At 42.3% G+C, this 27,484-nt stretch overlaps 1 protein-coding gene across 2 annotated transcripts; it reads left to right on the forward strand.

Annotated features, from left to right (window-relative positions):
- Positions 1-225: 225 nt before the first annotated feature.
- Positions 226-26,248, forward strand: LOC129860350 (SUMO-conjugating enzyme UBC9-B-like). Of its 2 annotated transcripts, XM_055930673.1 has the most exons (8): positions 226-375; positions 4,124-4,361; positions 18,337-18,415; positions 23,771-23,854; positions 24,642-24,714; positions 24,860-24,969; positions 25,062-25,141; positions 25,434-26,248. In XM_055930673.1, exons 3-8 carry the CDS (start codon positions 18,350-18,352, stop codon positions 25,495-25,497), a joined length of 477 nt encoding a protein of 158 aa, XP_055786648.1. In that variant the 5' UTR covers positions 226-375; positions 4,124-4,361; positions 18,337-18,349; the 3' UTR covers positions 25,498-26,248. The 2 variants fall into 2 exon arrangements, with proteins under 2 accessions (XP_055786648.1, XP_055786647.1); XM_055930672.1 differs by lacking the exon at positions 4,124-4,361 and having other exon boundaries at positions 227-375.
- The last annotated feature ends 1,236 nt before the right edge of the window (positions 26,249-27,484 follow it).

The raw sequence follows: 27,484 nt of genomic DNA on the forward strand, positions 1-27,484 counted from the left end.
ATGATCGGACATAGTAATAAGGCCATCTTCATCAGCTGTCACTTACGAATGCAAATTGTGCACAAATCTATGCAGACCACATGAACGTTGTACCCAAATCAATGCAGACCACATTATGAACGTTGTACCACTTACTTGTCAGTTATTTCAATTAACACAAACTAATAACGTGATTATGGTACATCGATCCCTGCAGAACCCCCACTTCATTGATTCAGGCGGTTGGGAGATTGCCTATGTTACTGGTCCTGTTATTTAGCTTGGGCAGGAACGGGTGTTTTTTCAGGAGGGAAACTTCACCGGGCTTTATCCCGATTTAAACACGACTAATTCATCCAGTTAAAAAAATACGAGTCATTATAGCCATATTGAAAGGTAAGAGAATGTCGCTCGTGCCCTTACAATTTTGTATTTATGTAATACGAGGTTATATAATCTGCCTGAGTTTGCGCCATTTTCGTTAGTTGGTTGATGCGTAAATGTGCGCCAGTTTGGGAAGCCCTCGGTCCTTTGTCCTGCTCAGTCATGGGTGGTATTATTGCACATTTGTGAGTTTCCGTTTTAAACTAAAGAAAGCGGACAAACATAGCAACTCCTATTTATGGGCTTCAGATGATGAGAACGAGTCTCGTTGCCACAACAAGATGCGGAAAAACGACAAGTGCTCAAGCAGACTCCGTTCGCCAACCGCGCTCCACATATGGCCAGGGTAGTCGCACATGTTGTTGGCCAGTTTCTGACCTGGAATTTGCACCATGAGTAATTTATTTCGTACGTAATTTGTATCGTCGCTGGCATAGCTACCAGCTAACGTGCAGTCAGCTAACGAGCAGACAGCGGACCAGATATTTTGCGCAAAAATGTTGGGAGTTTCTGGCGCAGATTAACAGCCCGGTGTTATGATGATTGCTGTGTGCTCAGTCCATGACAATATCATAGTGTCAAACCCAAAAGTGGCAAATTATCAGGAACATCGCGTCAATTTGGCTGGATTCTGTGCAATAATTAAGTCTACTGGCTACCTGGGTGGCTCATTTTCCTGTTGAACTCATCTTCTCGAATCCGTAGGACATAAAGCAATACAGAGGTTAGATGGATATCGAGTTTGAGACATGCCATGTAGTATTTTAATATACGATTTTCATATTAATTCAAAATCCCTGTTCTTTTTGTAAGCTTTCTCAAAAAATCTCTGAAATGTCAATGGAGAAATGAGTGTATACCAAGCTTTTTATTTTCAAAGCCTTTACATTTTAATTCAGCCCGTGTCATGCTAATTTAGCTTTTTGCGATCCGTGAAAACAACTTTTGAAGACAATGACCACAAAATGTAAAATTATCAAAAGTTATGAGAAACCTGCACCGATATGTCAATAGAGTTAGGTGCTTAATATGGATGTATTAGGTTACGAAATAACACTTTTTGGATATAATGTTGATATGTTAGAGACCACTGAACGTTTCAGAACATGAACAATCATATTTGTCTTGGTAAAAATTATTTTTAATAACATAAGGAAGTTGTATTTCTTCACCATAGCGCGTTTTCACCCACCAGGCAGAGTTGGACACCCTACATTTTGGATACATAACCTACAGTACACACCAGGACCTTTCTAGGGAAGTCAACATGGTAGATAAAATTAATAGAAGTTGCTATCTATGAATGTAAAACTCCAGTCTTTCAGGGCCACTGTTTATACATGTTTTTGTCTTTTGACTAATATAGGCTAGACTTTGTAAACCAGGTATTTACCCTTGTGTACAGGATCAAATAAAATGGTATTTGTCACATGCGCCGAATACAACAGGTGTAGACGTTACTCTGTAATGCTTACTTACGAGCCCTTAACCAACAATGCAGTTAAAGAAAACGAGTTAAAACACTTACTAAATAAAATAAAAAGTAACAAGAAAATAACAGTATCGAGGCTATGTACAGGGGGTACCGAGTCAATATGCGGCGGTACAGGTTAGTCAAAGTAATTTGTACATGTATGTAGTAAAGTGACTATGTATAGATAATAAACAGTGAGTAGCTCTCGATGGTGCAGCGGTAGAACTTTGAGGATCTGGGCACCCATGTCAAATCTTGTTCAGTCTCCTAAGGGAGGAAGGGTGTTGTCGTGCCTTCTTCACGACTGTCTTGGTGTGTTTGGCCCATGATAGTTTGTTGGTGATGTGAACACCAAGGAACTTGAAACTCTCAACCCGCTCCACTACAGCCTTGTGAATGGGGCCGTATTCGGCCCTCCTTTTCCTGTAGTCCACGATCAGCTCTGTTGTCTTGCTCACGTTAGAGGAGAGTTTGTTGTCCTGGCACCACACTGCCAGGTCTCTGACCTCCCTATAGGCTGTCTTGTCAGTGATCAGGCCTCCTATTGTGTCGTCAGCAAAGTTAATGGCGTTGGAGTCGTGCTTGGCCACACAGTTGTGGCTGAACAGGGAGTACAGAAGAGGACTAAGTACACACCTCTGAGGGCCCCCCGTGTTCAGGATCAACATGGAAGATGCGTTGTTGCCTACCCTTAGCACCTAGAGGCAGCCCGTCAGAAAGTCCAGGATCCAGTTGCAGAGGGAGGTGTTTAGTCCCACGGTCCTTAGCTTAGTGATGAGCTTTGTGGGCACTATGGTGTTGAACATGGCTGTAGGCAATGAACAGCATTCTCACAAAGGTGACACATTCTCGACCGCGCCATCGGTGGATCTGTTGGGGCGTCATGCGAATTGGAGTGGGTCTAGGGTTTCTGGGATGATGGTGTTGATGTAAGCCATGACCAGCCTTTCAAAGCACTTCATGGCTACTGACGTGAGTGCTACGGGGCAGTAGTAATTTAGACAGGTTACCTTTGCTTTCTCGGGCACAGGTACCATGGTGTTCTGCTTGAAACATGTAGGTATTACAGACTCGGTCAGGGAGAGGTTGAAAATGTCAGTGAATACACTTGCCAGTTGGTCCGCGCATGCTTTGAGTACACGTCCTGGTAATCCGTCTGGCCCAGCGGTCTTGTAAATGTTTAAAGGTCTTACTCACATTGGCTATGGAGAGCGTGATCACACAGTCGTCCCGAACAGCTGGTGCTCTCATGCATGCGTCAGTGTTACTTGCCTCGAAGCGAGCATGAAGGGCATTTAGCTCGTCTGGTAGGTTCACATTACTGGGCAGCTCGTGGCTGAGTTCCTCTTTTGTAGTTCGTAATAGTTTTCAAGCCCTGCCTCATCAAAGTGTCAGAGCCGGTGTAGTAGGATTCAATCTTAGTCCTGTATTGCTGCTTTGCTTGTTTGATAGTTCATCTGAGGGCATAGCGGGATTTCAGATAAGCGTCCGGAATAGCTGCAGCTTGAAAGCTGCAGATCTAGCCTTTAGCTCGGTGCAGATGTTGCCTGTAATCCATGGCTTCTGGTTGGGATATGTACGTACGGTCACTGGGGACGACGTCGTTGATGCACTTATTGATGAAGCCGATGACTTAGGTGGTATACTCCTCAATGCCATTGCATGAATCCCAGAACATATTCCAGTCTGTGCTAGCAAAACAGTCCTGTAGCATCTGCGTAATCTGACCACTTCCCTATTGAGCGAGTCACTGGTACTTCCTGCTTTAGTTTTTGCTTGTTAGCAGGAATCAGGAGGATATGATTATTTGTATGTGTCTCTGTGTGTGGAGTGATGGTTGTCTAGGGCTTTTTTCCCCCTCTGGTTGCACATGTTACGTTGGTAGAAATTAGGTCAAATGGATTTGCCTGCATTAAAGTCTCCAGCCACTAGGAGTTCTGCTTCTAGATGAGCATTTTCTTGTCTGCTTATGGCCTTATGCTGGCACTAAGACCGCACTCAACGAGCAGCATCCGTTTTTGGTGGTAAATAGACGGCTACAAAAAATATAGACAGTGTGGTCTATAGTTTATCATGAGTTACTCTACCTCAGGTGAGCAATATTAGACATAGCTTACCAGCTGTTATTGACAAATGGACACACCCCCGCCCCTCATCTTACCAGACGTGGTTGTTCTGTCCTGCCGATGCAAGGAAAACCCAGCCAAATGTATATTATCTGTGTCGTCGTTCATCCACGACTCGGTGAAACATAAGATATTACAGTTTTTAATGTTCCTTTGGTAGGATAGTCTTGAACGGACATCATCCATTTTTTCCCCCGTGGTTGCACGTTGGCCAATAGAACGGATGGTAAAGGCGGGTTACCCACTCGGCGAAGAATTCTAACAAGGCACCCCGATCTCCGCCCCCTGTATTTCCATCTTTTCTTCACACGAACAACGGGGATTTTGGCCTGGTCTCGGAGAAGCAGTATATCCTTCGCGTCGGACTAATTAAAGAAAAAATCTTCATCCAGTTCAAGGTGAGTAATCGCTGATCTGATATCCAAAAGCTCTTTTCGGTCATTAGAAACAGTAGTAGCAACATTATGTACAAAATAAGTTAAACAATACAAAAACGCACAAAATAGCACAGTTGGTTAGGAGCCCGTAAAACGGCAGCTATCCCTTCCGGCGCCATTATGCTCAATTATATAAAGTGCCTACGCAAAATATTCAGACCACTTTTTCCACATTTTGTTACATTACAGCCTTTATTGTAAAATGGATTAAAAAATATATATCCTTAGCAATCTACACACAATACCCCATAATGTCAAAGCGAAAACAGGGTTTAGACCTTTTTTTACACATTTATAAAAAAAAACAGATGCCTTATTTACATAAGTATTCAGACACTTTGCTATGAGACGCGAAATTGAGCTTGGGTGCATCCTGTTCCCATTAATCACCATTGAGATGTTTCTACAACTTTATTGGAGTCCACCTGTGGTAAATTCAATTGATTGGACATGATTTGGAAAGGCACACAACTGTCTATATAAGGTATCACAGTTGACAGTGCATGTCAGAGCAAAAACCAAGCCAAGAGGTCGAAGGAATTGTCCTTGGAGCTCCGAGTCAGGATTGTGTCAGAGGCACCGATCTGCAGCATTGAAGGTCCACAAGAATACAGTGGCCTCAATCATTCTTAAATGACTTCCTAGAGCTGGCTGCCCGTCCAAACTGAGCAATCGGGGAAGAAGGGCCTTGGTCTGGGACGTGATCAAGAACCCGATGGTCACTCTGACTGAGCGCCAGAATTCAACTGTGGAGATGGGAGAACCTTTCAGAAGGACAACCACCTCTGCAGCACTCCATCAATCAGGCCTTTATGGTAGAGTGACCAGACGGAAGCCACTCCTCAGTACAAGGCACATGACGGCACACTTGGAGTTTGTCAAGATGCTTACAGACTCTCAGACCATGAGAAACAAGATTGTCTGGTCTGATGAAACCAAGATTGAACTCTTTGGCCTGAATGCCAAGGGTCATGTCTGGAGGAAACCTGGCACCATCCCTACAGTGAAGCATGGTGGTAGCAGCATGCTGTGGGGATGTTTTTCAGCGGCAGGGACTGGGAGACTAGTCAGAATCGAGGCAAAGATGAAAGGAGCGAAGTACACAGAGCTCCTTGATAAAAACCTTCTCCAGGGCGCTCAGGACCTCAGACTAGGGTGAAGTTTCACCTTCCAACAGGACAACGACCTTAAGCACACAGCCAAGACAACGCAGGAGTGGCTTCGGGACAAGTCTCTGAATGTCCTTGAGTGGCCAGTGCCCGGACTTGAACCCGATCGAACATCTCTGGAGGGACCTGAAAATAGCTGTGAAGCAACGCTCCCCATCCAACCAGACAGAGCTTGAGAGGATCTGCAGAGAAGAATGGGAGAAACTCCCCAAATACAGGTGTGCCAAGCTTGTAGCACCATCCCCAAGAAGACTCGAGGCTGTAATCGCTGCCAAAGGTGCTTCATCAAAGTACTGAGTAAATGGTCTGAGTACTTATGTAAAGGTGATATTTCAGTTTTTTTTTTTTCATAAGTTCTGAATCAGTTTTTGCTTTGTCATTATGGGGTATTGTGTGTAGATTGGAGGGGGGGGAATTTAATAAATTGTAGAAAAAGGCAGTAACGTATCAATGTGGAAAAAGTTAAGGTGTCTGAATATTTTCCGATGGCACTGTGTGTGTGTATATAAACTATCGTTCAAAAGTTTGGGGTCACTTAGAAATGTCCTTGTTTTTGAAAGAAAAGCAAAAAAAAAAGTCCAATAAAATAACATAAAATTCATCAGAAATACAGTGTACACATTGTTAATGTTGTAATTGACTATTGTAGCTGGAAATGGCTGATTTATGGAATATCTACATGGGCGTACAGAGGCCCATTATCAGCAACCATCACTTCTGTGTTCCAATGGCACATTGTGTTAGCTAATCCAAGTTTCTAAATTTAAAAAGGCTAATTGATCATTAGAAAACCCTTTTGCAATTATGTTAGCACAGCTAAAAACTGTTGTGCTGATTTTGAAGAAGCAATAAAACTGACCTTCTTTAGACTAGTTAAGCATCTGGAGCATCAGCAATTGTGGGTTCGATTACAGGCTAAAAATGGCCAGAAACATAGAACTTTCTTCTGAAACTCGTCAGTCTATCCTTGTTCTGAGAAATGAAGGCTATTCCATAAGAGAAAATGCCAAGAAACTAAAGACCTCGTACAACTCCCATCACAAAACAGCGTAAACTGGGTCTAACCAGAATAGAAAGAGGAGTGGGAGGCCCTGGTGCACAACTGAGCAAGAGGACAAGTTTGAGGAACAGACGCCTCATAAGTCCTCAACTGGCAGCCTCATTAAATAGTACCCGCAAAACACCAGTCTCAACGTCAAATTGTCTATAAATGGAGAAAGTTCAGCACTGTTGCTACTTTCCCTATGACTGGCTATCCTGCAAAGAGTGACTGCAAGAGCACATCGCAGAATGCTCAATGAGGTTATTAAGAAGAATCCTAGTGTCAGCTAAAGACTTACAGAAAGCTCTGGAACATGCTAACATCTCTGTTGAAGACTCTACAATAGGTCAAACACAAAACAAGAATGGTGTTCATGGAGGACACCACGGAAGAAGCCATTGCTTTCCAAAAAAAACATTGCTGCACATCTGGAGTTTGTAGAAGTGCATCTGGATGTTCCACAGCGCTCCTGCCAAAATATTCTGTGGACAGATGAAACTACAGTTGAGTTCTTTGGATGGGACACACAACACCGTGTGGATAAAAAAAAGGCCCAGCACACAAACATCAACAATTCACCCCAACTGTAAAGTATGGTGGAGGGAGCATCATGGTTTGGGGCTGCTTTGCTGCCTCAGTGTCTGGACAGCTTGCTATCATCGTTGGAAAAATGAATTCCCAAGTTTATCAAGACATTTTGCAGGAGAATGTTAGACTATCTGTCCTCCAATTGAAGCTCAACAGTTGGGTGATGCAGCAGGGCAATGACCCAAAAGACAGAAGTAAATCAACAACCGAATGGCTTCAATAGAAAAAAAATACGCCTTCTGGAGTGGCCCAGTCAGAGTCCTGACCTCAACCCAATTTGAGATGCTGTTGCATGACCTCAAGAGCAGGTCACACCAGACATCCCAAGAATATTACTGAACTGAAACAGTTTTGTGAAGAGGAACGGTCCAAAATTTCTCCTGACTGTTGTGCAGGTCTGATCCGCAACTACAGAAAATGTTTGGTTGAGGTTATTGCTGCCAAGGGAGGGTTAACCAGTTATTAAATCCAAGGGATCCCATAAATTCAGCAAAAAAAGAAATGTCCCTTTTTCAGGACCCTGTCTTTCAAAGATATTCGTAAAAATCCCAATAACTTCACAGATCTTCATTGTAAAGGGTTCAAACACTGTTTCCCATGCTTGTTCAATGAACCATAAACAATTAATGAACATGCACCTGTGGAACGGTCATTAAGACACTAACAGCTAACAGACGGTAGGCAGTTATGGGCACAGTTATGAAAACTTAGTAGAAAGGCCTCTTTAGTGTCCTGACTCTGAAAAACACCAAAAGAAAGATGACCAGGATCCCTGCTCATCTGCGTAAACATGTCTTAGGCATGCTGCAAGGAGGCATGAGGACTGCAGATGTGGCCAGGGCAATAAATTGCAATGTCCGTACTGTGAGACGCCTAAGACAGCGCTACAAGGCGACAGGACGGACAGCTGATCGTCCTCGCAGTGGCAGACCATGTGTGACAACACCTGCAGGATCAGGATCGGTACATCCGAACATCACACCTGTGGGACAGTTGCAGGATGACAACAACAACTGCCAGAGTTACACCAGGAACGCACAATCCCTCAATCAGTGCTCAGACTGTCCGCAATAGGCTGAGAGGTTGGACTGAGGGCTTGTAGGCCTGTTGTAAAACAGGTCCTCACCAGACATCACCGGCAACAACGTCGCCTATGGGCACAAACCCACCATCGCTGGACCAGACAAGACTGGCAATAAGTGCTCTTCACTGACGAGTCGCGGTTTTGTCTCACCAGGGGTGATGGTCGGATTCGCGTTTATTGTCGAAGGAATGAGCGTTACACCGAGGCCTGTACTCTGGAGCGGGATCGATTTGGAGGTGGAGGGTCCGTCATGGTCTGGGGCTGTGTATCACAGCATCATCGGACTGAGCTTGTTGTCATTGCAGGCAATCTCAACGCTGTGCGTTACAGGGAAAACATCCTCCTCCCTCATGTGGTACCCTTCCTGCGGGCTCATCCTGACATGACCCTCCAGCATGACAATGCCACCAGCCATACTGCTCGTTCTGTGCATGATTTCCTGCAAGACAGGAATGTCAGTGTTCTGTCATGGCCATTGAAGAGCCCGGATCTCAATCCCATTGAGCACGTCTGGGACCTGTCGGATCGGAGGGTGAGGGCTAGGGCCATTCCCCCCAGAAATGTCCGGGAACTTGCAGGTGCCTTGGTGGAAGAGTGGGGTAACATCTCACAGCAAGAACTGGCAAATCTGGTGCAGTCCATGAGGAGGAGATGCACTGCAGTACCTAATGCAGCTGGTGGCCACACCAGATACTGACTTACTTCTGATTTTGACCCCCCCCCCCCCCTTTGTTCAGGGACACATTATTCCATTTCTGTTAGTCACATGTCTGTGGAACTTGTTCAGTTTGTCTCAGTTGTTGAATCTTGTTATGTTCATACAAATATTTACACATGTTAAGTTTGCTGAAAATAAACGCAGTTGACAGTGAGAGGACGTTTCTTTTTTTTGCTGAGTTTACATTTCCCACCCTGGACTGTAAATGTTTACACGGTGTGTTCTATAAAGACATGTTTACAAGACATGTTTAAGACACGTTTATTTGTTTGTTATTGGTTTAAGCAGACTGTTTGTCTATTGTTGTGACCTCGATGAAGATCAGATCAAATTTTATGACCAATTTATGCAGAAATCCAGGTATTTCCAAAGGGTTCACATACTTTTTCTTGCCCTTGCACACAGTAGGTATTCAACTCTCTTTGGATATTTTTTATTTTGTTTCATTAAAATATATTTAACTGAGTTGTATTTTTATTTATCGTTGATCTAGACAAAACTACTCCATTATGTCAAAGTGAAAAGAGTTCTATAAATTTTGACAAATTCATAAAAATATACTATAATATAGTTTCATAAGTATTCATGCCCATTGTTAAGGCAAGCCTAAATTAGTTTAGGAGTATTTAGCAGAAGTCACTTAAGATAGATGGACTCACTCTGTGAAATGATATGGGTTGGGATGATTTTTGAGATAACTTTATCTGTCCCTGTGGATTTCTTTACAATTGTAATCCCACTTTGTAACTAAATGTGATTTTTTTTGGACAACAATCTACACAAAATACTTTGACAAAGTGGAAGTCAAATTTGACTTAAATCATTTTTTTCTAGTTGTATTGACTCAGGGAGCGGAATACTAATGCATGCTAAAAACAACTTTGAGTAAGTGCAATGTTTGCCCTCTTTTTCCCCCCTTAATTATTCAAGCTCTGTTGGGGTACATTGCTAGATGCCAATTTTCAAGTCTTGCCATAGATTTTCAAGCAGATTTAAGTCAACTTTAACTTGGCTGCTCAGGAACATTCACTGTCTTCTTGGTACGCAACTCAATGTACATTTTGGCCTTGTGTTGTAGGTTATGTCCTGCTGAAATGTGCATTTCCTCTCTCAGTCTCTGGTGTAAAGCAGGCTTTCGTCTAGGATTTTGCCTATGCTTAGCTCATCCCGTTTTATTTTTATCCTGAAACTCCCCAGTATTTGCCTTTTGTCAAGCATACCCTGATGCAGTAACCACCATGCTTAAAAAGGAGGCAGTTACTCATGGTTGGGTCAAATCCAACAACACTAAGGCTTTGCATTTAGGCCGACAGGTGTATTACTTTAACATTGGAGTATTTTATGTAGATTGTTGGAAAAATTTAAAAATAAATCAATTTTAATCTAACTTTTGTAACACATTCAAATGTGAATAAATCCGAGAGGTCTGAATACTTTTGTAAGGTCTCTGTCAAGTGTTGAATATTAAGCACAGATTCGATTACAAAGACCAGAGCTTTTCGAAAGCTTTAAAGATGGGCAGTGATTGGTAGGTGGGTAACGATAACAAATCCAGACAATGAATATATCTCTCTCTCAAGTTCATAATTATGTTGTGGATGATGTATTAAACCACCCAGAAACGTAATACTGGGGAAAAAAACATTTTTTGTCCTAAATGCCTTATGTTTGGGCCAAACACATCCAGGGTTTCTGTTAGGACAATGTGGGGCAGGACATTTGACCGGCAACATTTCATTTACTGGATCCATATGCATTGGGGAATGACTGAGATCGCATTTAGAATATGGTGATTCATATTAACAGAACATGAAAGTTGAGGATGCAACAATGTGCGGTCCTTCTTACTTTGAACTTTTAGAATAACTTTCCATTTACTTTTCCTCAGCCAACCACACGAGTAACAAACAGCAAAATCACTAGCCTATGTCAATCTACTGTAGTAGAATAGTTTAGGCTACCTATTCCATTGATCAGCTTGTCGAAAAAGAGAGAGCCTATTCCAAACACTCTGGGACAGTTGTGGGATGAGGAGTCCCAAATTCATACAATCAGTAGGCCTAGGCTACATGAAATTAAACGGTTTACAAGCAAATTAGTCTGATGCAACAGATCAAAAATATTTAGCTTAATGTAGCTAAACATTATAAGCACTGCAATGTGCACATGGCAGTAGACTACACGCAAATGTTTATTCCATAGTGCAATTAGCGGGAAAATACCATTGGCAAAAGGGGACTGCACATGCGAGCCGTTTCATGTGACCGATGAAAATATCTGTCAGACATATAGGAAGAGAGACCTTGCTTCAAAGTAGCCTATTAGTTAACCTGTTGAGGCTGGGGGCGCTGTTGTCACTATTTATGCTAATCGTGTAATTTTTGAAACGGCTTCCCACAAAATTCTTGATCGTACAATATGCATATTATTATTATTATTGGATAGAAAACAGTCTATAGTTTCTATAGGAGTTGAAATTTTGTCTCTAAGTGGAACAGAACCCATTCTACAGCAATTTCCCTGACATGGAGTCAGATTTCAGAAATGTTGGCCCCTGATCTGGAGTCAGTTAAAAGGCCACAGTTATTGCTATGAGTATACGGACACTGCTTACGTCTTCCCCTGGATGCCTTTACGTGATGACGATTTGAATGGGGTCGATTGCGCGTTCACAGGCACTACAAATTAAAAAACCCTGTAGCTAGTCACTCTTTTCTTGCTGCGTCATGCGCCTGGAGGACATCGACCCGCACTTGTTCCAAGCATTAGTGGAGGGAGTAATATTACTCTGGTCATGTTTCTACTCGTTATAGGAGTTAAAAACATCATAAGGTAGTTAATTTAAAGCGTTTTATAGCAATTTATATCCGTTTAGTGCGATTTTGGGACATTTATTTCTGAAACGCTGTGAATCTCTGGGCACGCTTCCAGTTCATCCCGAACGCAGTTGGCATTTCCACATGGCAAGAGGACAGCTTTCCACCAAAAGACGATTAGACCCAAGAAAGGATCCTTTGCCCAAGATACTGATGGAAGAACAGCTCAAAGTAGGACATTTTTATTATGATAAATCGTGTTTCTGTCGAAAAATGTTAGTGGTTTAGGACGCCATGTTTTTTGACGTAGCTTCGCTTGGCGCAAACTGTATTGAAAAGTAAGGATAATTTAAAAAATGTAATTCCGCGATTGTATTAAGAATTAAATTGTCTATCAATCGATGTCCACCCTATATTTTTTAGTCACGTTTATGAGTATTTATGTATAAGAGTAGATCACTGTCTAATATGGCGCACGGACATTTTCTCACCAGCTGGGCTACATTTCACATTGTCTAACCATGATTTTGGTGGCTAAATATGCACATTTTCGAACAAACTGTATATGTATGTTGTAATGTGATGTTACAGGGGTGTCATCTGAAGAATTCTGAGAAGGTTAGTGAAAAAAATAATATATTTTGGCGATGTTGACGTTATCGCTCTCTTTGGCTAGAATCAATGCTGGGCTGCTATGTGCTATGTGCTATGCTAATATAACGATTTATTGTGTTTTCGCTGTAAGACACTTAGAAAATCTGAAATATTGTCTGTATTCACAGGATCTGTGTCTTTCGATTAGTGTATGCTGTGTATTTTTACGAAATGTTTGATGATTAGTAAGTAGGTAAACACGTTGCTCTATGTAGTTATTCTAGTCCATTTGTGACGGTGGGTGCAATTGTAACCTATGCCATCTACCTGAAATATGCACATTTTTCTAACAAAACCTATCCCATACCATAAATATGTTATCAGACTGTCATCTGATGAGTTTTTTTCTTGGTTAGGGGCTATAAATATCTTAGTTTAGCCGAATTGGTGATAGCTACTGGTGTTGGTGGACAAATAAAAGATGGTGGATTATGCTAATGTGTTTTTAGGTAATAGATTTACATCTTTACATATTGTGTCTTCCCTGTAAAACATTTTAAAAATCGGACATGTTGGCTGGATTCACAAGATCTGTGTCTTTCATTAGCTGTATTGGACTTTAATGTGTGAAAGTTAAATATTTTAAAAAAATATTTTTTTTGAATTTCGCGGCTCTGCCTTTTCAGTGGGGGTGGGGGGGGAGTGCCGCTAGCGGCACCCTCAGCCTAGACAGGATAAGACATGCCTCGTTTTATTGAATTGTTTTTTTTTTAAGTATACGATTTCAAAATGGATACTGCCTCCCAGGAAAAACTTGCTCCGACTGGGGGGGGGGGATGGTTTTGAACGAACGGTCATCCAACTCGAACCCCAACTTTCGGACCTAAAGATCACTGATGTTATCATTTGACCCAGTTGTCTTGAAAACACCAAGATGCTGCAGCTCTTGCGCTGTCTGACAGATTTTTCACTCAAAGATGCATAATGAATATACTGTACACACATGCCAATTTAATTCCACAGAATTATGCAAATGAACCCATAGACGGGGATCATCAACTAGATTCACCCGCGGGCCGTTTTTATATATAATATTTATTTACATTCTTGAGCCGATGGTTGGGGGGGCTGAAACATAATTGCGCAATAAGACCCGAGGGGGTGTGGTATATATTCAGAGGTGGAAACTGCCGGGAATTAATGGGAATACAGTTCAAGTTGGAAGTTTACAGACACCTTAGTCAAATACATTTCTACTCAGTTTTTCACAATTTCTGACATTTCATCCTAGTAAAAATTCCCTGTCTTAGGTCAGTTAGGATCAACACTTTATTTTAAGAATGTGAAATGTCAGCATAATAGTAGAAAATTATTTCAGCTTTTATTTCTTTCATCACATTCCCAGTGGGTCAGAAGGTTACATACACTCAATTAGTATTCGGTAGCGTTGCCTTTAAATTGCATAACTTGGGTCAAACGTTTCGGGTAGCCTTCCACAAGCTTCCAACAATAAGTTGGGTGAATTTTGGCCCGTTCCTTCTGACAGAGCTGGTGTAACTGAGTCAGGTTTGTAGGCCTCCTTGCTCGCACACTCTTTTTCAGTTCTGCCTACAAATCTTCTATGGGATTGATGGCCACTCCAATACCTTGACTTTGTTGTCCTTGAGCCATTTTGCCACAACTTTGGAAGTATGCTTGGGGTCATTGTCCATTTGGAAGACCCATTTGCGACCAAGCTTTAACTTCCTGGCTGATGTCTTGAGATGTGGCTTCAATTTATCCACATAATTTTCCTACCTCATGATGCCATCTATTTTGTGAAGCGCACCAGTCCCTTCTGCAGCAAAGCACCCCCACAACATGATGCTGCCATTCCCATGCTTCACGGTTGTGATGGTGTTTTCTTCGGCTTGCAAGCCTCCCCCTTTTTCCTACAAACATAACGATAGTCATTATGGCTAAACAGTTCTATCTTTGTTTCATCAGACCAGAGGACATTTCTCCAAAAAGTACGATCTTTGTCCCAATGTGCAGTTGCAAACCGTAGTCTGTCTTTTTTATGGAGGTTTTGGAGCAGTGGTTTCTTCCTCGCTGAGCGGCCTTTCAGGTGATGTTGATATAGGATATGTTTTACTATGGATATAGTTAGTTTTTGTACCGGTTTCCTCCAGCATCTTCACAAGGTCCTTTGCTGTTGTTCTAGGATTGATTTGCACTTTTCGCACCAAAATACGTTCATCTCTAGGGGACAGAGCATGTCTCCTTCCTGAGCGGTATGACGGCTGCGTGGTCCCATGGTGTTTATACTTGCGTACTATTGTTTGTACAGATGAACGTGGTACCTTCAGGCGTTTGGAAATTGCTCCCAAGGATGAACCAGACTTGTGGAGGTCTACAATTGTTTTCATGAGGTCTTGGCTGATTTCTTTTCATTTTCCCATGATGTCAAGCGAAGAGGCACTGAGTTTGAAGGTAGGCCTTGAAATACATCCACAGGTTACACCTCCAATTGACTCAAATGATGTTAATTAGCCTATCAGAAGCTTCTAAAGCCATGACATAATTTCCTATAATTTTCCAGGCTGTTTAAAGGCACAGTCAACTTAGTGTATGTAAACGTCTGACCCGCTGGATTTGTGATTAAGTGAAACAATCTGTCTGTAAACAATTTTAGGAAAAATTACTTGTCATGCACAAAGTAGATGTCCTAACCGACTTGCCAAAACTATAATTTGTTAACAAGAAATTTGTGGAGTGGTTGAAAAACGAGTTTTAATGACTCCAACCTAAGTGTATGTACATTTCTGACTTCAACAGTATATGGGAATTAATGGAAATATATGAATATTAATACCATTTAAATGTAGATGTTTTTTTGCATTGGATATATTTACCATATCATATGGAGACAGAAACATAAACCTTTTACCTTATTATAAGTAGACATAATTGCAAATTATTAAATACTTCAATAGGAAGAAAAAAAAACGATTTGGCTACGAATTGAACTTTAATTAAATGAGTTGACTCTTCACATGGGATGATTTGACTGAACAACAAAAAGGAATGATCCCCAATGATCCATCGCATCTCCTAAAAACATTTTCAACATACATCTGTGAAATGATAGTCTACAAACTAAAGCTTTGGTTGTCTTCCTCTCAGGCTTCCGTGTCTTCTCCCTGGACCTCCTCAATGTCCACCTCTTGAACATCAGACTCTGAGGCCTCATCTTCACTGTCACTTTTCAACGTTGAGGATGGCTCGTTGTCAGGCTCAAAAAGCCTCAAATTTGCCCAGATGGCCACCAATTTTTCAACCCTTGTATTGGTCAGCCTGGTGTGTTCTCAAACAAGGACCAGTTGCACTCTGAGGGGGCTGATGTTGGTGGGATTTGGAGGATGATGGAGGCAACAGGGGAATGAGCCTCAGATCCACAAAGTCCCTTCCACCAGGTGGCTGATGAGCTATGTTGGCACGACTGCCATATTGCATCTCCATCCCAAAGCCCTTGCTTGAAAGTGTACTTTGCCAGACTGCCAAGAACCTTACCCTCATCCAGGCCAAGGTGGCGAGACACAATAGTGATGACACCGTAGGCCTTGTTGATCTCTGTATGGGCTTCAGGCAGACGTCGTCATTCTTTTTGAGGTATTTCAGAACTGCAGTTTTCTCAGTTTGGCGCAACAGTGAAGTGGGCAGGGCAGTATGGATTTCTCCTCTTGTATCTGCAAGCAGAGTTTGAACATCAGACAAGATGGCATTATCTCCCTCAATCCATGCAATGGCTACTGCTATAGGTTTCTGGCTGCTTACCACTCTCCCAAAATACATCATCCAGGAGGATCCTCTTGATGGGGCTGTCCATATCGGCAGACTGATATGGCCATTTCTTGGAGAGACTCGTTCCCCTCCAGGAGACTGTCAAACATGACGACAACACCACCCCAACGGGTGTTGCTGGGCAGCTTCAATGTGTTGCTCTTCTTCTCACTTTATTTGGTGAGGTTGATTGCTGCTATAACTTGATGACCCTTCACATACCTAACCATTTCCTTGGCTCTCTTGTAGAGTGTATCCATTGTTTTCAGTGCCACGTCCTTGAGGAGCAGATGCAATGCATGAGCAGCACAGCCAATTGGTGTGATGTGAGGGTTAGATTCCTCCACTTTTGACCAAGCAGCCATCATGTTCGCAGCATTGTCTGTCATCAGTACAAATACCTTCTGCGGTCCAATGCTGGGCGTCAGAATATTCAGAAATCTCTACCAATACACATTGCCTGTGAGCATCAGAGGTGAACCAGTTGCATACACAGCTCGAGCATGACATTCATCAATATTTCTCTGACTATGTTCCTCCATTGAGTCAAAAAAACTTCTGATTCCAGGAGGACTATGAGCTGTTGCTATCGATAAGGTGTCTGATACATTTGTTTCACCTTGAATAGAAGTAGAGGGACTTTTGTCAGAGATTGCTTGTTGAGAACGCAATGCACTTGGCCAGATGATTCTGCACCTTTGTTGCTTTCTTCACATGTGATTTGGCACAGCATTTGCAAATGTACACAGCTTTTCCTTCTACATTAGCTGCAGTGAAATGTCTCCACACATCAGATAGTGGCCGTGGCATTTTCCTGTAAAGATTAGGAAAAAATTAGTAAAAAAACAAAATACAATTCCATGTACCGATAAATAGTTAAGCGGTTAGATTAAACAACTCCTTTGTATAATACATGTTTTAAAATGAAACATGTATGGAAACGGGTGAATTAACACTCCTCAGTTGGGAGACTCAAGCAAGCTAAAACCCACATGGTAGAAAAAACTAAAATGAATTTGAGGAATTTTCCTTAATTCCCGGGATTAACATGCCATGGAAAATTTCCCCAAAAATTCAGGAAGGTTTCCGACCCTTTGCAACTCTATTGGCCATATATAACAAACCTCCGAGGTACCTTATTGTTATTATAATCGTAATTAGTGCAGTCAATTCATGTTTTGTCATACCTGTGGTATATACGGTCTGATATACCATGGCTGTCAGCCAATCATTATTCAGGGCTCGAACCACCCAGTTTATAATTACAAACAATTTGTAGACTGCAAATTGACAGCAAAACCCCAAGCAAATATTTTTGACTAAAACATAATCATTTCAAACTTTGCTTACGTTTGTATGCGATCACGTCTCTCTCTGTGTGGGAATGGTTGGGAATAAAAGCTAACATTACCAAGAACACAGTGAATGTTCCTGAAACGTGCTTGAACAATTTTGAAAAGAATGATGAGCAAATATTGCACAATTCAGGTGTGCAAAGCTCTTAAGGTGTTCGCATGCTTTCCAGCCGAAACAGTTCGGAAGAGTTTGTGCATATATTATGACTACATTTTGATGTTTTTGTTCAAACACGTTTTTGTTCCAACATCTTAGTTAATGTCAAATTAGGCAACTAAGATCTCGGCAAAAACGTCAATTAATGACAGATTTCTTGAGTTATCGTAGTAATTTTTTATTTAAAAAATGTTGTTAGCGTATACTGGCTATGGCGTCTCAAAGTGGACAAACAGTACAAATGGCGCTTCTTTCCCCCCCGAAGGTCTTAAGGGAGTATAAAAGCACATTTGTTCGGTTCTCGGCTAGGCTCCATCCGAGCTGAAGCATGCTGTCCCCTTTAGACTTATCCATGAACTCACAGCTGTAATCGCCACCAAAAGTGTTTCTAACATGTATTGACTCAGGGTGAATACTTATCTAAATCAAGGTGTTTTATTTTTTATCTTTAAAACATTTTAAAGTTTTCTTCCACTTTGGCATTGGAGTATTTTGTGTAGGTTGACAAAATGATACATTTAACCTAATTTCTTAGATGTTGTATTTACATGTCTTTGAAAGCACACTTGTTTGTTACTTCTGCTGTTTCAGGAGCCCACCAGTCATGTCTGGCATTGCATTGAGCCGGCTTGCTCAGGAGCGCAAAGCGTGGCGGAAAGACCACCCATTCGTGAGTATTTATGCCAGTCAAGCATCACATTTTCAGTGTGTAGTTCTGGACCAGGGGTGTCGAACATACAGCCCACATCCAGCACGCAAAGGGGGTCCAATCCGGTCCACGGGTGGTTTGAGTAAAAAATATATATACATATCCACTGAGTGTATAAAACATTAAGACCACCTCCCAAAATTGTGTTTCACCCCCTTTGCCCTCAGAACAGCTTCAATTAGTCGGGACTGGAATCTGCAAGGTGTCAACCATTCCACAGGGATGCTGCCCATGTTGACTCCAATGCTTTCCACAGTTGTCAAGTTAGCTGGATGTCCTTTGGGTGGTGGACCATTTTTGATGCACACGGGAAACTGTTGAGCGTGGAAAAACCCAGCAGCATTGCCGTTCTTGACACAAACCGGTGCGCCTGGCATCTACGACCATACCTCGTTCAAAGGCACTTAAATATGTTGTCTTGCCCATTCACCCTCTGAATGGCACACATACACAACCCATGTCTCAAACCCTTTAACCTGTCTCTGCCCCTTCATCTAAACTGTTTGAAATGGATTTAGCAAGTGACATCAATTAGGGATCATAGCTTTCACCTGGTCAGTATGTCATGGAAAAAGCAGGTGTTCCTAATGTTTTTTTTACACTCTGTGTGTATACATGCATAAACAGTGCATTCGGAAGTATTCAGACACCTTGACTTTTTCCACATTTTGTCACATTACAGCCTTATTCTAAAATTCATTAAATAAATAAAAAATCCTCCTCAGTCTACACACAATACCCCATAATGACAACGCGGGGGGGGAGGGTTAATTTGTGCAAACGTATTAAAAATAAAAAACTGAAAATACTTATTTACATAAGTATTCAGACCCTTTGCTATGAGACTCTAAATTAAGCTCAGGTCCATCCTGTTTCCATTGATCATCCTCGATGTTTCTACAACTTGATTGTCCACCTGTGGGAAATGGGGTTGATTGGACATGATTTGGAAAGGCACACATCTTTCTAGATAAGGTCCCACAGTTGACAGTGCATGTCAGAGCAAAAACCAAGCCATGAGGTTGAATGAATTATCCAAAGAGCTCCGAGACAGGATTGTGTTGAAGCACAGATCTGGGGAAGGGTACCAAAACATTTCTACAGCATTGAAGGTCCCCAAGAACACAGTGGCCTCAGTCATTCTTAAATGGAAGACGTTTGGAACCACCAAGACTTCCTAGAGCTGGCTGCCCGTCCAAACTGAGCAATCGGGGAAGAAGGGCCTTGGTCTGGGACGTGATCAAGAACCCGATGGTCACTCTGACTGAGCTCCAGAATTCAACTGTGGAGATGGGAGAACCTTCCAGAAAGACAACCACCTCTCAGCACTCAGCACCAGCCACTCCTCACATGACAGCCCGCTTGGAGTTTGCCAAAAGGCACCTAAAGACTCTCAGACCAGTCGAAACAAGATTCTCTGGTCTGATGAAACCAAGCTAGAACTCTTTTGCCTGAAGGCCAAGCATCACATCTGGAGTAAACCTGACACCATCAGTGAAGCGTGGTGGTGGGATCATCGTGCTGTGGGGATGTTTTTCTGCAGCAGGGACTGGGAGACTAGTCAGGATCAAGGGAAAGATGAACGGCGCAAAGTACAGAGATCCGTGATGAAAAACTGCTCCGGAATGCTCAGGACCAGACTTGGGCGAAGGTTCACCTTCCAACAGGACAACGATCCTACGCACACAACCAAGACAAAGTAGGAGTGGCTTCGGGACAAGTTTCTGAATGTCCTTGAGTGGCCCAGCCAGAGCCTGAACTTGAACCCAATCGAACATCTCTGGAGAGACCTGAAATAGCTGTGCAGCGACATCCAACCTGACAGAGCTTGAGAGGATCTGCAGAAAAGAATGGGAGAAACTCCCCAAATAGAGGTGTGCCAAGCTTATAGCGTCATACCCAAGAAGACTTGAGGCTGTAATTGCTGCCAAAGGTGAGTAAATTGTCTGAATACTTATGTAAATGTGATATTTCAGTTCTATTTATATTTTGCTAAAAAAAAAACTGTTTTTCGTGGGGTATTTTGTGTGTAGATCTGGGGGGGGCTATTTAATAAATTTTAGAAGAAGAATGTAACTAGGGATTCACAATGTATCGGTGATCATATCGTAATCGGCCAATATTAGCTAAAAATGCCAGCATCGGCCCGATGTCTAGTTTAACGCCGATGTGCAAAACCAATGTCAAAGCTGACGTGCATACCTATATAACTTTTGCAGATGATGCCACGAAAAATACAGCGCTACACAGAACAAAAGCAGAAAAACACTAAGCGCACTTCCAACTAAACATGTTCAAGTCGAGCAATCATTTGAAAGAGTAAGACATTTTCAGCAAGACAACTCAAAGGCGAAATCCATTAATGCCAAGGTAATGGAATTCATTGCCCTTGACAATCAATCGTTCTCTGTCGTGGACAATGTTGGCTTTCGCCGACTGGTCAAGCACTAGTACACACTACCAAGTAGGCGCTATTTTTCAGATGTTGCCCTACCGGAGTTACACAGTATTGTTGAAATGCACATCCATGAGTTACTTGCTATGGGCGTCACTGCTATTAGCTTCACGGCTGACATTTGGGCCAGCAATGTCAGCCACATCAGCTTGCTGAGTCTGACAGTACAGTTGGTCGATGAGGATTTCGTACTGAGGAAAGCATGCTCAAGAATGTGCTGGTTCTCATACCGCTGCTGCCATTTTCAATGGCATTTGAGAACATGTTTGAAACTTGGAAACATGAACACATTCCTAGCGCCATTCGAACATCTGACTCGAGAAATAAGCTAATCAACTGCGTCTGCAGTAGACGTGATACCCCCTGTCATGGCATTGAAATGCCTGTTCAACAAAACTCCACGGCTTGTGTCTGCAGTTAACTTACAAAGTACTTGAGGCTGTGAACAAGCGATTCAGTGGCATTCTCTCTTTACTGTGTCGCCACCATGCTAGGTACAAGGACCGCTACTTCGGTGCAGACAAACAGGATTTACGTGAAATGTTACAGACACAGCTGGACAAGATGGAAATGGACACAGTGACAGTGCGCACCGAAGAAGAGGCCACGGACAGACAAAGCTGAAACTTCACAACTTGACATGTATGTTGAAATACTGGTTGAGAATGAAACGACTGAACAACGAAACAGAACAGCAAGTAAGCGGCTGTTCTGTATTGAGTGGTTAACTTCTTATGGCTTGGGGGCAGTATTTCGACATCTGGATGAGAAGCGTGCCCAAAGTAAACTGCCTGTTACTCAGGCCCAGAAGCTAGGATATGCATATAATTGGTAGATGTGGATAGAAAACACTCTAGTTTCCAAAACTGTTCAAATAAGGTCTGTGAGTATAACAGAACTGATATGGCAGGCGAAAACCTGAGGAAAATCCATCCAGGGAGTGGGATTTTTTTTAATGTGGGTATTTTCAATTGAATGCCTATACAGTATCTAATGGGTTAGGACCCAGATTGCAGTTCCTGTGGATTCCACTAGATGTCAACAGTCTTTAGACCATTGTTTCAGGCTTGCTTTCTGAAAAATGAAGAAGAATGAGACCTTTTTGTCAGTGGACTGAGGAAGAATGCAGAGCTGGTTTGCGCACGTTTGCGCAGAGCTGGTTTGCGCACGTTTGCGCACCCTTCGGTGTTTTTCCTTTCTATTGAATATGCTATTGTCCAGTTGAAATATTATTGATTATTTAGAAAATTGACAACCTGAGGATTAATTATAAACATCGTTTGACATGTTTCGATGAACTTTACCGGTACTATTAGGATGTATTCGTCTGCATGGTTTGACCGCCTTGAAGCCAGTGGATTACTGAACAAAACGCGCCAACAAAACTGAGTTTTGGGGATATAAAGAGGGACTTTATCGAACATAACAAACATTTATTGTGTTGCTGGGACTCTTGTGACTGCAACCATATGAAGATCTTCAAAGGTAAGTGATTAATTTTATCGCTATTTCTGACTTTTGTAATTGCTTTACTTGGTTGTAAAATGTTTGTATGCTTTTGTAAGCGGGGCACTGTCCTCAGATAATCGCATGGTATGCTTTCGCCGTAAAGCCTTTTTGAAATCTGACAAAGTGGCTGGATTAACAAGAAGTTAATCTTTAAGCCGATGTATAACACTTGTATTTTTTATGAATGTTTATGACAATTTCTGTATTTTTAAGCAATTTCACCGGATGTTGTCGAGGTGGGTCGCTAGCGGAACGCCTGCGCCAGAAAGGTTAACAAAGAAACAGGTCCTCCTATAGGCTTAATTTCGAGTTATTTATGCAATTGTAGTTGTGATAAAAACATTGGGCTATATGTTTAGATTTATTTGTATTTTCTTTACCCCCTTTTTCTCCCCAATTTCGTGATTACGACATTGTCTTTTTGCTGCAACTCCCCAACGGGCTCGGAACACGAGAGTGGAGTCATGCGTCCTCCAAAACATGACCCGCCAAACCGCGCTTCTTAACACCTGCTTGCTCAACCCGGAAGCCAGCTTCACCAATGTGTCGGAGGAAACACTGTTCAACTGACGACCAAAGTCAGCCTGCAGGCGCCTGGTCCCCCACAAGGAGTTGCTAGAGCGTGATGAGCCAATTTAAGCCTCCCAGGCCAACCCTCCCCTAACCCGGACGATGCTGAGCCAATTGTGCGCCACCCTATGGGACTCTCGGTCACGGTCGGTATCAAACCCCAGGCAATAGTGATGCTGCAACACTGCAATGCAGTGCTTTAGACTGCTGTGCCACTCGGGAGGCCCTTTTTAAAAATATTTTTTATCATAAAATAAATCAATTTTAAGGCTGCATGATGCGACTAATGATTTGAAAAAAGTTGCATGAAAGGCATGAGCTCTGCTTTGTTTCTTGTGCAGGCTGCACACACTTCATCAGTCTCTCATTTCCATTTTGACAAGCACTTGATAATATTCTCACCAGGCCTCTAATTTTTTGTGGCCAAAGGGTTATCATGACTAAACGGTCACGTGGAATGACTCGTGACCGGCGGTGTGGCGAGTAATATAGTCGCCGAAACAGCCCTATGTCCAACCGGCCTCGCAACCGCAGACCACGTGTATGGCGTCGTGTGGGTGAGCAGTTTGCTGACGCCAACGTTGTAAACGGAGTTCCCCGTGGTGGAGTTATGGTATGGGCAGGCATAAGCTACGGACAACGAACACAATTGCGTCTTATTGATGGCCTTTTGAATGCATAGAGATACTGTGACGAGATCCTGAGGCCCATTATTGTGGCATTTATCCACTGCCATCACCTCATGTTTCAGCATTTTACTGATTGATGCACCTCTTTCTCAGGGCTTTGTGGCTGTGCCGACGAAAAACCCAGATGGAACGATGAACTTGATGAACTGGGAATGTGCTATTCCTGGGAAGAAGGGGGTAAGTACAGCCAATTCTCTACACATGCAGTTAAAAATAGTCATTGTTTATAGCACTCCATATGTGCATAGTTGGTAGTAGATCATTGAGAGGCAACGTTTTGCACCTGCATTATGTAGTAGTTGCATACACCAACACTGAAAAGTGGATATCTTGTATGAAACCAAAGATTGCTAGGATGGGTCATGGCTCATCCTTGACCCTCACATAGTTCGCAAGCGTTTTTTATTTATTTTACCGTTATTTTACCAGGTAAGTTGACTGAGAACACGTTCTCATTTGCAGCAACGACCTGGGGAATAGTTACAGGGGAGAGGAGGGGGATGAATGAGCCAATTGTAAACTGGGGATTATTAGGTGACCATGATGGTTTGAGGGCCAGATTGGGAATTTAGCCAGGACACCGGGGTTAACACCCCTACTCTTACGATAAGTGCCATGGGATCTTTAATGACCTCAGAGAGTCAGGACACCCGTTTAACGTCCCATCCGAAAGACGGCACCCTACACAGGGCATTGTCCCCAATCACTGCCCTGGGGCATTGGGATATTTTTTTAGACCAGAGGAAAGAGTGCCTCCTACTGGCCCTCCAACACCACTTCCAGCAGCATCTGGTCTCCCATCCAGGGACTGACCAGGACCAACCCTGCTTAGCTTCAGAAGCAAGCCAGCAGTGGTATGCAGGGTGGTTTGTGATCCATTATTAAATAAGAATTTATTCTTAACCGACTTGCCTAGTTAAATAAAAGTTAAATTAAAAATAAAACGCTTGTGACTCATCCCCAGACCCCATGGGAAGGAGGCTTGTTCAAACTGCGGATGCTGTTCAAGGATGACTATCCTTCCTCGCCCCCAAAGTGTAAGTTCTTTTCTTTTCTCGGAATTTCAGGTGAAATTGGTGATCACAAAGGTAGGACGGATGTGTTGGAACAGGACTTAGAACTTCTCATGACCTCTTTTCCCCATAATGAATCCCTCTTGTTTTCCCCCCCCCAATTTGTTAGGTAAATTTGAGCCTCCACTCTTCCATCCTAACGTATATCCGTCAGGCACAGTATGCCTATCCATTCTAGAGGAAGACAAGGACTGGCGACCTGCCATCACCATCAAGCAGGTTAGGATATCCTGGTGATTGACTTACAAACTATGGGCACCCAATGGCTATGCCCAACTAACGTGATCTTTATGTATTGTCATATCTTACAGATCCTATTAGGAATACAGGAACTCTTAAATGAGCCCAATATCCAGGATCCAGCCCAAGCAGAGGCATACACAATTTACTGGTGAGTCCTGCTAGTATCAAATCAAATTTTTATTTGTCACGTGCCGAATACAACAGGTTACAGTGAAACACCTTACAGTGAAATGCTTACTTACAAGCCCTAACCAACAATGTCGTTTTTTTTTAAATACCCCCAAAAATAATAAGAAATAAAAGTAACAATTAATTAAAGCGCAGCATTAAAATCGAGGGAATTTCTTCCAGTTTGCAGTCTTGTTTTTGGATAGGGATATGGTGGATGTAACACTATTTCGATCATTCAGTTGTTTTACTAAACCCCTCTTTTTTTTCAGCCAAAACAGAGTAGAATATGAAAAAAGAGTTCGAGCACAGGCCAAAAAATTCTCCCCTTCATAAGGGTGAAGATAGTCCGGCTTCGGCAGAAGGAATGGATCAAACGTGGATCACCGCCCCTGTTTCTCTATGAATGTGCCCCTCTCACATCAGGACTCGCTTATAAGGACTTCTATTTAAAACTCTTGACAGGCATTCTGTGCCATCTTCTACTCTGACCTACCCCCCTTTTTTTAACTGCTGGGCTGGTGTGTGGCGGGTGCTAGGAGGAAATGGGTGCCGTAGCACCCCGGCCGCTTCCTTTTAGCTGTATTACTTGTCTTATGGTGCGAGGGACACGGCAAAGTACCGGTTTCACCATCGACTCAAAAATAACCCGATCTTCATCCTCTTTAGAGGAAGAGAACGTCTTGGTTGTCTTGTTTTTTTGTGTGTTTTTTTTTGCTCTCAAAGATGGTCTATTCCTTAAACCCCTCCCTTCTCATATTTCCATGATTTTAATTATGTAAAATGTGCTAATTTCTTCATTGTCAGTCTTTCAACTGCTGTATAATGAATGGCACTTTTATACTGTCATCTCACAATTGTCTCTAGTTTGCTCTGTCGGATTCTCTTATGCAGGTTTTCTATTCAGCATGCTGTAATATAAGATAATCTGCTGTCTTTTTGTTATTTGGAGTGTTTGCTATGAAAAAAAGAAAATGGCCACATTGACTCGCAAGGCAGGTAGGCTTACGTCTGTATCAGTCTTTATGTTTATATGGTGCTTTGTTCGTGTATGTTTTAGAGTAAATAAACTGTTTCTATAAAGCCATTGTTACTGTCTAGAGCAGTAAAACTAGTGGTTAACAAATGTTGGCATAGAAATGTTATAATAGCTATAGCTGACACCCCCATGAAACTCTATTTAAGACACTTTCTATATACCATATTTTGTACAAATAGAATATTAAAACATGTTTGTTTGCACATCATGATACAGAGTAAGACCGCACGCTTTATCAACTGGCAAGACATTTGAGTTCCATCTTATTGAGAGAAGAAGAAAAACTACGGTCATAATAAAGAATATTTGCCCCTTATTTACAAAAACAACTAACATTTTAAAACCAATTTAAGGATATTATTCCATATGAGTAAGAATTAATAACTTTCTGTAGATGAAGCGCAAATGCGGATTATTTACAATACGTTTTCCAGCCTTATATGTTAGAATGGAAGTCGGGCACAATATGCCTATCCATTCTAGGGGACAACAATTCTAAATCTGTTTTCACTTTGTCGTTTTGGGGTGTTGTGTGTAGATTGAGGAAATTAGTTTATTTAATAAATTTTAGAATAAGGCTGTAACGTAACAAGTGTGGAAAAAATCAAGGGGTCTGAATACTTTCCGACTGCACTGTATACATGATCCAGGATGGCACCAAAGACAACCTGTCTAACCCAGCATCTGATGCACTTGTCCTGGGAATTTCTTATGCCTTGTTTCTGGGGCACTGCTCCTGGCTCACAGATGGCCCACCGGAGAGTGTGTCTGAGGCAGTGTCTAGATCTTGACAGTTCATGCTTACTTTTGCATTCGGATCATGTCATACACGTCATGAAAATACACCTACATTTTAAATGTCTACCATGTGACGTGCGACTTCTGCAATCAAACTGTGAAGATCGCATTGAAACGAGCGGTCTAGACACACAAGTCGCATTGTGGTTGGATTGTGTTCAGATCTGGCTGATAACTTCGGGAGGTGGGACTCATTGTGTGCGGATTGTTCCTGAAGACAGTTAAGGCAAGGGCCGTTTGTCATCTCCCGCGTTGGGTAGTGGTCGCTGTCGGCGGTTCTGAAACGCATCAGTGCGCTGTTGAACCGCCGCCTTTTCCTAGACCATGTTGCTATGTGCCTAATAGCAAAGTTAACCAGCAAATTGGTGTTGAGAACAAGATGACAAACGGCCCTTGCCTTAATTGTCTTAAGAAAAGTGAGGAGAGGGGAAGCCCCAACTTAATTAGGTCTATAATCAATAGCCTAACTATTAACTGTGTCTGGCT

Source organism: Salvelinus fontinalis, chromosome 8, assembly GCF_029448725.1.
Source record: "Salvelinus fontinalis isolate EN_2023a chromosome 8, ASM2944872v1, whole genome shotgun sequence".
NCBI classification, from domain to species: Eukaryota; Metazoa; Chordata; class Actinopteri; order Salmoniformes; family Salmonidae; genus Salvelinus; species Salvelinus fontinalis.